Source organism: Melospiza georgiana, chromosome 17 (assembly GCF_028018845.1).
Source record: "Melospiza georgiana isolate bMelGeo1 chromosome 17, bMelGeo1.pri, whole genome shotgun sequence".
NCBI classification, from domain to species: domain Eukaryota; kingdom Metazoa; phylum Chordata; class Aves; order Passeriformes; family Passerellidae; genus Melospiza; species Melospiza georgiana.
Window position 1 is genome coordinate 10,687,456 of NC_080446.1, and position 10,841 is coordinate 10,698,296.

The 10,841-nt window shown below is 46.1% G+C and overlaps 1 protein-coding gene across 1 annotated transcript; it reads right to left on the bottom strand.

Moving 5' to 3' along the window:
- Nucleotides 1–578: 578 nt before the first annotated feature.
- Nucleotides 579–10,103, bottom strand: ACTR5 (actin related protein 5). The gene is made up of 9 exons (XM_058036229.1): nucleotides 9,720–10,103; nucleotides 8,773–9,002; nucleotides 7,771–7,940; nucleotides 6,189–6,406; nucleotides 5,680–5,862; nucleotides 3,613–3,735; nucleotides 2,945–3,084; nucleotides 1,940–2,072; nucleotides 579–1,482 (listed from the first exon to the last, which is right to left on the bottom strand). Exons 1-9 carry the CDS (start codon nucleotides 10,101–10,103, stop codon nucleotides 1,237–1,239), a joined length of 1,827 nt encoding a protein of 608 aa, XP_057892212.1. The 3' UTR covers nucleotides 579–1,236.
- Between the last annotated feature and the right edge of the window lie 738 nt (nucleotides 10,104–10,841).

The window sequence follows — 10,841 nt, forward strand, 5'->3', positions numbered from 1 at the left end:
TGCATCCCACCTGGGACTGGCCAGGGCTGGGTGCCACAGCAACTGTGGGAGAGCAGCTCTGCAACAACCCTTCCCTCACAGGCTCTCTGAAGAACACTCACACAGGTGAGACCTCAATATTTGCCCACAAATGTGTCTTTTTTAAAAAAATTGTAAATCTCAGTAATACTTTTGAATCCAAAATTCTTATCCTGTGGCAACCAACTTCAGCACAAGCAAGTTCCTCATGTTCTTTACATTGAATCTGCCAGGTGACAACTTACCTTGATGCTCTGCAGCCCTTGGGGGCACCAAACACCACTTTCTTTATATTAGTTACAGTCTGGATATTTCCCCCATTACCTTGCACCTTTTCCAGCTTTTGCCAAAGTGATGGAGTCTCCTTAGGTTTGGGTTCAGCATTCAGGACAGATTATTTTTTGGGAAAGAAACAAGTTGTTCAGTGGGACAGCTGAATTCACAGGCAGATTGTACAGCAGGACAGGGGCCTGGCTGCAAACCTGTGTTTTTAAGCAAAGTACAACCAATCAAACCCATCCTCACAGCTCTAAAGAGGTGAAATCACTGAAACACATAAGTTAGTGGTAAAGCAAAAGGCTTTGCTTTATTGCTACAACAACTTTTGATCAAGAAGTCCCATCAGAGAGCTGCCCTGCGCAGCCTGCAGAACCACCCCAGGGCAGCAGAAGGCCTGGCAGTGCCTCTGGACTGTGCTTTGTGGAGGGCTGTGTGTGCATGTGCCCAGCTCTCCAGTTTCAGCCACAGCACTGCTGTCGCTGACATCGATGGAGACAAGAAGCACCCGCTGGTTGTGTGCTGCTCTGGCAGGGAGGAGATGGAACACGAGGCCCCGGGAGGCAGGGCTGAGCTCCCCCCCCTGCTGTCCTGCAGCATGACATGTCCCGACAGACGGTTGTGACAAGGGGGACACCTGCTGGGCTGCCTGCCTTGCTACAGCCCAGCTGCAACAAAAACCATCTAAAACCAGGACATTTCATTACATCTCAAAAAGCTGTAAAACACACACTCTCCAAAACCCCTGAGCCTTACTATGCCAGTCTCTAAGAGGGAGTTTTGCCCTCCACGAGCTGCTGCGTGTGAGCAGCACTGAACTGAGCCAGCATGTCCCATCCTCCTGGGCCAAGGGCCAGGATGGGAGCTCAGCAGGCAGCGAGGCCCCACCCTGTGGCACAGCAGGAACCCTTCCCTGCAGCGCTGAGGGTGCCCAGGACACGGCTATGGCTGCTCGCTGGGGTTCCCTGTGCCCGAGGCTCTGCTGGGAGCCTCTGCTGCCCGTGGGGGCTGCTTGGGGAGGCGGATGGGAACGTAGACATTGGAGGCACAGTGTTCCTTGAGGTATTCCCCCCCTTTCTCCTCATAGTCCTTCCTGCTGATCCAGCCTTCCTCACGGTTCATGTGCTCCACTGCCCAGTCCCTGGCCCCGTACCAGGCATCCAGGACAGGGCTGGAAGCAAGGCTGACCTGGATGGAAGGAAAACAGAACAACAATGTCAATTCAGCACTGGAAAGGGAAGCCCTTTTCACCCTGGTTACAATGGTATATGACACACACAACTGAATTTCAGAAATTTGAGCTGATTACTCAGTGTCTCTCAGAAAGAGAGACACTAATGTTAGGTTCAAATGTGTTTTCACCTTGTTATCAATTCCTAAGCAATCGATTTGCAAACTTCCAGCCAAACATGCTTTTATGTGCATGGTCCTTTAGCAGAAGCAGACTTTCCTTTTCCCTACTCACTATGCTATCTTCACAAAGAGCAGCTCAACCTTTGCTTAACCTGCATCATCTCAGGTCAAAAAGCTGTTTGCAGGGTCTTGCCTTAAAACCCTCTCCATGCCCCTGCTCTGCACCTCACCCCATTCCATCTGAACACAGCAGAACAGGCTGGTGACAAAAACACCATGGCAACACACACACCTGAAAGGATGACTGGAATGGCCTCATTTCCAGCAGCTCCTTCTGGATTCTGGCTTTCAGTCCAGGGTACATTGTATTTCCACCAGTGAGGAAAACATTCTGGACAAGGACAGCCTGTTGCTCCTTGGAATACCTGTGAAGAGCAAGAACAGCTTCAGCTTTTCTCAAGGACCTCTGCCCTATGAACTGGAACAGCTGTGGGGAATACTGGTACCCTGTCCCAGGATTCACTTTGAGAAACTTCATTTTCCAAGCACCAAAAAATTTCTTTGTTTTCTGGAAATTAAGGGGTGGCGGAAAAAATCCTGAAAGTTCTCAGTTCCCCATAAATCATCAACTGGATTTCTTTCTAGGGCTGGAATTCTTACCATTCAGAAAAACATGATGTCCCATGTTCAATCAATTCAGGGGTGACATTTCATCAATGCTAATTTGTCTGGAAATGTCCATGAGGTGTGCCTGTATCTTAACTTTAAAATGCTACTCCTAATTTTGGTCTCACAAAACCAGAGACTGCCAGCTCACTGTTGCAAGTGTTTTGCTGTTTCCCTCAATAATGAGTTGGACCAGGGATCTCTAAAGTGGGGTCTGTGCAAAACAATCCAGTGAGGTGCAGGCAGATAAATTGATAAATACATTTAAATAATGTTTATTTCACCTTGATCTCATTCATTCTTTTTTAATTTTTATTTTTGTGTATGCTTTAACATGTTCATAATAGTTTAGTAGTAGTTGTAATCTATAAATATCCATATATTGGATGCATATATTCAAAAATTTATCATTGATGGGGTTATGGATCAAAAAACTTTGTAGACTCACTGACTTAAAACAAGCACAGTTACATGTGGCTTTCAGGAAGACATGTCTAACCTGCAATTCTTGACACCACCAAAAAGAACTATTCAATATATTTTCTCAAATTATTGCTAAACACCCAGCATTTCAAAAGCTGGTATCAAATGAAGAATAGCTTGTTTGAAGTAAATAGTTCTGTAAACTCACCTCTCAAGGACATATTGCATGGTTTCTGCTATGCCAGCCTGGTCCTCTCCTATCAGGGAGGGCTGGAAGACAATCTCTGGAGCTCTGATTCTTTCAGTGCCAAGGAAAAGCTGGTGGTACTCTGCCAGGTTAAACACGGGCTTTAAAAACATGGAGAAGAGTGGGGAATTATGTTAAAGAACAATAACAGTCTACAATAACCAATGTTTCCAAACAATTCTGTACAAAAAAACAAATGGTAATGCTCCCACAGAGAAATAGCATTATGCTGAAGGTTCCAAAGGGCCAGGGAAGTTGGACTTTTCCTATAATTTATTCTGCTTGGAGCCACTTAATTCTAAGGCTCAACCTCACAAGTTGAAAGCTGTGTCCACTGGGATACCAGGCTATGGATCACAGACAAAAACACTTGAGCAGAACATTTTTCCCTTAATAACACAGCACTGCTACACACCAGGCACTGTCTGCAGAATGAGCCAAGAGGGAATTTTCATCCCAAACCACCAGCTAAAACTGCCAGAATTTCTCTCTTCATGTCCTGCTCAGGTAGTTTAGGCATCTCTTCCAAGAGCAGGCAAACAATGTTTGCATGAGAAGAAATGTCAGCAGACTGGCTGGACAGCTGGCATGCAAACCCCTGGCACAAGGTACAAATACAGAAACCAAACCTGCACTGCAGCAACTGGCTTCTCAACTTCAGGCTGCTCCTCAGCAAATAAAGGCTCAAACTCATTAATGCTTTCCACATCCTCCAGGGACTGTTCACTGCCCAGTGGATCCAAGTCAGGAGTCTGGAAACAGAGCAAGTTATGGCAGCTTAGCTCAGGTGTGATTTTAATTTTGGTGACACAGCTGGAAAACTCAGTTCTCAAATCTCAACTCTTTAACATGCCTGAAAGCAAGTATGCCCAGGAAATAGAAATACAGACATTCACACAGCACAAAAATCAAACACTTCCAATAAATTTATCCCAATGCCAGCTCAGAAATGCAGGCTTCAGTCACCAGGAACCCAGGCAGCCATGTCCTAAGCATAACAGCATATTAAAACTTAGTAAAATAGCTTTTTATATTGGTTAAGACCTGGTACCCTTCCAGCACCTCTAACTGCTATATAATTACCATTAAATTCCCTATTTTGCTTGTGTGGGACTGGAAAACAAATATTTGCTAGCTACAAAGCCACCACACAATTTTTGAGAGTTTCAACTACCTACTATTTGCTCACAGGATGCACCAAATCTCTTTTTATTTCACACAGACAGAAGCTCTGTCCTAATGAAAAGCATCACTCAAAATCCTACAAGACTCCTGTTGTGAGGTAGGAACTGGTTTTTAATTTTTTGTGTTACAATATTACCACTGGGATTTTGTTACTAAATATTTGTTTTGGTTATTTTAAACTTGAAACATTTGTTGCAATGCCAGGATGAGCCAAAATGACCTTCTTCACACATTCCTCAGATTCTATTTTATATCTACTTAAAAAATTCAATTAATCAAACTGAAGTTTAGAAGTGCTCATTGTTACAGCAAAAAATGTAGTCTCATGAAGTCCTGTTAAATACATTTTTTTTAATCTAGTAAAAAAAAGGAAAAAGACAACCAGAAAGATACACAGACTCAGCTGAACATCTGGTCTTGCAAAGGGATTTTGTGATAATTCTAAGTGCTCTCTCAAGGCACAGACCAAATAACAAAGCTTGTGGATTCATTCTGAGGTCTGAGATTGCACCCAGCAAAGAGCAGGGGTGTGGGAGATGTTGGAATTTAGGCACAGTCACAGAAAAAAATCACAGGTAACTGCTAATCTTTCAATTCTCTTTTTTCTAGAATATCTTCTTTTGACAGAAGGAAGAAAGATTCTTCACAATGATAAGCCCATCATCACCCTGAATCTTGCTGAAGCACAATCATTCTGATTCTTGCACTGATTATCACAGAATCATGGAATGGTTTGGGTTGGAAGGGACCTCAAAAGCTCATCCAGTTCCACCCCCTGCCATGGGCAGGAACACCTTCCACTGGACCAGGTTGCTCCAAGCTGGCCTTGAACACTTCCAGGGATGGGCTAGTCACAGCTCCTCTGGACCACCTAAATAAGGATCTCCCCTCTATGCTTCAATTTTCTGTTTTTCCCTCTACCTTTTCCCTGAAGAGAGGCTGATAAAGCTAAAAAAGCTCTGTCTAAAGTGACATGAAAGGCAATTAAAAGCACATGCACAAGCAGCCTTAGAGCACCCCTTGGCAACAGCTGCTGTGTGCTGGGCCTGTGTTAGTCTGGCAAAGCAGACAAGGAGCTCCTCATCTTCAAGACAACTCCAATAACCAAGTGTAGCAATTAATCTTTCATTAAGGAACCAAAACAGAACATGCTGCTTAAATCCACCAAAAATAGGCAGCTACAGTGAAGTCAGGGTTGGTTGTTTACCATTAAGTTCTCTGCACCTGAAGGGGAAGAACAAAAAGGAAAGCAAATACTTTTTTTAACAAAAAGATGCATGGGTTGTATCTTTATCTCCTCTGTGTGTTTAATAGAAGACTACTAAAGATTAAGGATGGTTGTCTCAGGATATTCTCTCTGAAAAGAGAGAAGTAGTTGCCAACTTAATAATGCCTTGCAATGTGTTAAAGAATAAGCTTAGTTCATCAAAGAAGTCTGAAGTGACTCATTTTCAAGCACAGAAGTTTAATTCAGAGATAAAATTAGGATTATCTTGGTGAAAACATCCTACCTCTGGCTTGCTGTCCACAACATCCACTTCAATATTGACTTCTGACTGTAGGATTTTCTGCTTTGTCTGTTCAACAGACAGACTCAATTTGTTGATGTAAGACTGAAGTTCTTCTGCAGAGTCCATGTTCAGCTCCACCAAAGCTTTGTGGAACTGATCCATCTGACCATCTTCTAAAAGTTCCTGCGGACAGATCAGTTAGTTGTGATGAACAAGACAAGGCAACAGCAGTCAGCAGTGATGTATAGATAGTCTGCTTGCATGACTAGAGACTATGATGTGCACAATTTGACAGCATTTGAGGTATCTCCCAGAAGTGCTGTTCAGAAACTGAAAACATCCCCTGCATCAATAATCTCTCTATTAACTCACAACTAACCTTGACAAGCTCCTATCAGGGAACACCCACGACAGTCACAGCTTTACCATGATGTGTGACCTTCTGATAGAGCTCTGAGGACAGCCTGCCCTCCTCCCAAGCCACCACACTGGCACTCTGCCTGCATTACCTGCACATACAGCAGCCTGTCCAGCCTCTCCTGGTCCAGCTGCAGCTTCTCCTCGCGGCGCCGCGCGTTGAGCTCCTGCAGCCGCCGCAGCTGCTGCTGCCTCTTCTCCTGCTTCTCCTCAGATGCCACAGTGCTGCCCAGCAGCTTGTTGGAGAAAGGCAGCTGCATCTTGTGCACATTGTCCTCGTAGTACTCTGGGCACCGCCACTTCTGCAGCTCTGGGCATTTGGAAAGCAAAGTAACGTTTTGTTCTGGCAGCGCAAAACGATTCGGGTGTTACGCGCACCTCGTGCGAAGGATGAAAGGTGAGGAAAGAAGGCAAAAAAAGTGCAAGCACAGAATTCTGTCACCTCTTGGCAGCTGTTGCCAAGCTTGGCTGTCCCCTCTGAGTGCTGCCTCCAGGTCACACACCCAGTGCAGGCAGCTCTGAGTGCTCTGACCTCCAGGAAACACCAAGTACTGCAAAGTGCAAGTGCACACTTAAGTCCCTCTGCCCGAGGGGAGGGAGAGCACTCACATATTTCTAAGGAAGTCTCATTCACAAGTGACAAATGTAAAAAAAACACTTTTCTTCAGGCCCTACTTCAGATGACATTTGCCATGGAAATTTTAAAACTTCCTTAATTCACACACAGTTATGAGAAATGTCCTGTGCAACTGTGGAAACCTTAAAGCAGATACGAAACACAGAAATCCTAACCCACTAAGAGGTTTTGTTGATATATAAAGGAAACAATAAGCTCATTTTAAATTCTTTTCCACTGAAACCATCACAATTTTTGTTCACAGAGAAATTTGAACCAATACAGATTTTTTTCTTTGTAGCAGTAGTAGTAGTTAAATTTTATTTCTGGCCTAATTTTAAATATTAAACTGCTGTTAAATGCAAGGCAGGTTACCGCAAAGCAAAACAGAAGTAGAATATTTCTGTAAGAATTTGAGCCGAGTTCAAAATAAGGGGTAGAGAGGATCAACCAAAAACATTGAGAACTAGTGGGAATTACGTTAAAGAAAAACAACATGGGTGGGTGAAGAGCAACAATAAAGTGAAAAAGCTTCCTAGACTTCAAGATAGACTAGGATCCACAAAAGTGTGAAACAGATCATAGAGAGCAGTGTAGGCGTATCACTTGGTGAGAAATTTAGGGTTTTGGGATTTTTAGTATGCTGTGGACGGCAGCAAGATGGAGGGCACAGGGTGTCGTCCTGGGTTTCTTCTTCATGTTTCTTCTTGCGTTTGGGTGCCATTTTGTAATTGGGCAGAAAAGTCTGCACTGGGGGCCCTGTGGGATCAGTTATTGCGTTAAAAGGGAAAATAATCCAAGTGTCAGTTCTTAATTGGATAGTTTAGTCTTAAAAGACCTTGTACCAAGAGATTGTTGGCCATTTTGTGCCTCCTAATGAAAAGCTGCTGAACTCAGAGTAGTGAGACTGACAAGCTTTACTGATAAGAAACAATAAACACCTGTGTCCAAACATGAACTACTGCCTCAAGTGCCTTCAGTCCAGACCCAGAGAAACCCACAACTGGTATCCCCCACAAGTGAGCACCATCAAGGCAGTGAATGAGAGCTGGTTTTACCTTCAGTGTAGTCCTGGGCAATGTAGCTGTGCTCGTGCAGGATCTCCTCCATGCGGCTCAGCGTGATGGCCGCAAAGTGCCCGGGGTACTTGAGCTGCAGCAGGCGCTGCAGGTACACGGCAGCCTGGCACCCCCCCAGGTTAATGCGCTTGCAGTTCTTGGCATCCAGCCTCAAAAATGCAAACAGACACAGCTCACACTCAGGGAATTCACAGGGAATCAAACAGAGCTCCTGCTTTCCCCCCAAATTGTTTGATTTCTGTAGATGAATATTCATAGATAAGTGTTTTACCAGAGAATCTAACACACCTGCTTTTCTCAGGCAACAGAAAAACCACTGCTGTTCCACTATTTGAACTATTTATAACTGCTGGTTCACTATTTTATTCTAAAAGGCTCTGTTCTGCTTTAAAAACAAGTCCAAATAATTTTGGCTACAGCAAGATGTTCTGTTCTAACACAACGCATCTAAGGAGATGTTCACTTCTAAGAGAAGTGATGGGTAGTGGTGCTAAAAGTAGTTTTTTAATCTTAACCTAACACTTAGTGGTTGGACAAGTGTAAACCTTGAAGATTTATTACCAGATATAATAAAGCCATCTCTTGCAGTAAGGATTTAAAAAAGAGGAAAAAAAGCAAAAGTAGAGCAATGTAGCAGAATAACCAAAATGGTAAAAGCCTCCAGCACTGTAGAGTCTCACACACAGAGCACTTTCTTTTGTCCCAAAGCTGCTTTAAAACCTAAACTATGTTTGTTAATGCCCAGTTTCACTTGGGGCACATATCCCCTTCTCCCATTGAAAGTACACATCAAGGCACAATTATCAACTAAAACACAACCTTTACAAGAGCTGCACTGCTTCAATTCAAAACTCAACACAGCTTAGCAAAATCTGCAGATCTGGTTTTAACCCATCAGTATAAATCACTACAAGAGTTAATATTGCAGAGCTGGAGGAAGAGGTATTTGCATCACTTGAAAATCAGACACTCAGAACTCACCTGCCTTCTAGGACTGGCAAAATGTGTGTGCATTGGTACCCTGAGGATATCACCAAACCACTGCAGGGCCAGTTCTGCCTCCTGTTGTGATAAAAACTGTACAGGCTGTCCACGCCGTAGGACACCTTTGGCACTTGGTAGCATTCAAAGAGGAGCTCAGACATCATTTGCCTTGAGTACAGAGGGTTGCAAACTGCTTCTGTCAGAACAATTGGGTGATCCACACAGCCCTGGGAGAGACAAGGGGAAAGGACAGTAATAAAGGTATGAAGGGAAAAGCCAGGGTTAGTTATCTCTGCTTCTTCTTTTAAGCATCAGCAAAAACTCCTCCAAAATGGGCTTGAGAAAGCACTCTATGTGCAGGGTATTAATAATGGAAATTAAATTCTATCTAGTGCTTAAAGGAGTAAAAAATATTAATATTAATTTAAAATATGTTAATATTAATTCCACCAGAGTAAACTCATAATGGTGGAGGAGAATGGACTTTTAAAGACATATATAAATTGTTAAAAATCTGAGTAACCAAAACCCATGCAATGAGGAGGTGAGTGAAAAGCAGTGAAACTTTAGTTCCACTCTGGGTAAAGCTTTCAAACTGGTGTTGTCATGCAGGTAAAGGGCTCCATGGTCTGAGAAGCAACTCTCAACACTGCTGGGCATGTAGGCGGTCAGTAAACACTCCTAATAACAGCATCACCTAGCAGTAAGTTTAGGGCAGTACGTGTAAATTAAATACTAAGAAAAGATTCTTCCCTGTGAGGGTGGTGAGGCACTAGCACAGGTTGCCCAGGGAAGTTGCGGCTGCCCCATCCCTGGAAGCGTCCAGGCCACAGCAATCTGAGCAACCTGGTCCCGTGCAAGCCGTCCATGCCCACGGCAGCGCGATCCCTTCCAAGCCGAACCATTCCGGGACCCACGGGCGGCTCCGCCCGGCCCGGCCGTACCTGCGAGGAGACTCCGAGGCGCTGGAAGACGTGGTCGAGGAGCAGCTCCTGCAGCTCCAGCTGGACGGGCACGTTGCGGTCGAAGGGCGAGCGCAGCAGCCAGCGCAGGGGCTCGGGGCTGCCCAGGTCGTTCCCCACCTGCGTCTCTGCGCCCGCCCCGCCGCGGGCCCCGCGGCTCCGCGCCGCCAGCGAGCGGAACCGCAGCAGCGGCTCGGCGGGCACGGAGGGGTCGGGGCAGGCCCATCCCGCCCGCGTCTGGAAGGAGCCGTTGTCGATGACCAGCGGCACCGGCTGCGGGCTCCGCACGGCCGCGCTCGGCTCCAGCACCGGGTCCGGGGCCCAGCGCGCGTCCCGGAACGCGAACACCCGCGTGGGCGCCGCCATGGCGGGCGCGCCTCCCGCCCGCGTCCGGCCGGCAACGCGGGCCCGCTCCGGGGTTCCGGGGCGCCGCTGCTGTGAGGCGCGGGGTCTTGAAATAATCGGGATGATCTTAAATGGGTGTGCTTCGTAATGTGAGGGCTTTGTGTGCTTCCAAGGAGAGGAGACCCGACCGGTGGGACACGGAGCAGCCAGCACAGCACAGAATCATGGAATGGACCTTAAAAGAGCTCATTCTAGTGTCTGCCATGGCAGGGACACCTTCCACCATCCCGGGCTGCTCCAAGCCCTGTCCAGCCTGGCCTTGGGCACTGCCAGGGATCCAGGGGCAGCCACAGCTTCTCTGGAAAGCCTATGCCAGGGCCTCACAGTAAAAAAATTTCTTCCTAATATTGAACTCAAATTTCCCCTCTTTCTATTTGTTGCTTTGCCCCTTGTGCTATCATTGCAGCTCCTGAGGAAGAGTCACTGCCCAGCCTCCCTGCAGCTCCTTCACCCACTGGAAATGGGCCATGAGGTCTGTACTCACCTTCTCTCAAGGTGCTCCAGTGCCCTCAGAGCGTTGTGGCCTCCCCAGGACCTGCTCCAGCAGCTCCATGTCCTTCTGCTGCTGCAGGCACCACAGCTGTGCCCAATGTGTGAGGTGGGGTCTCACCAGAGCAGAGAGGACAATTGTCTGTTCTGACTGCTGACATCCCTTACAGCATCATTTGGGTTGGAAAATGCTTCTGAGATCATCGAGTC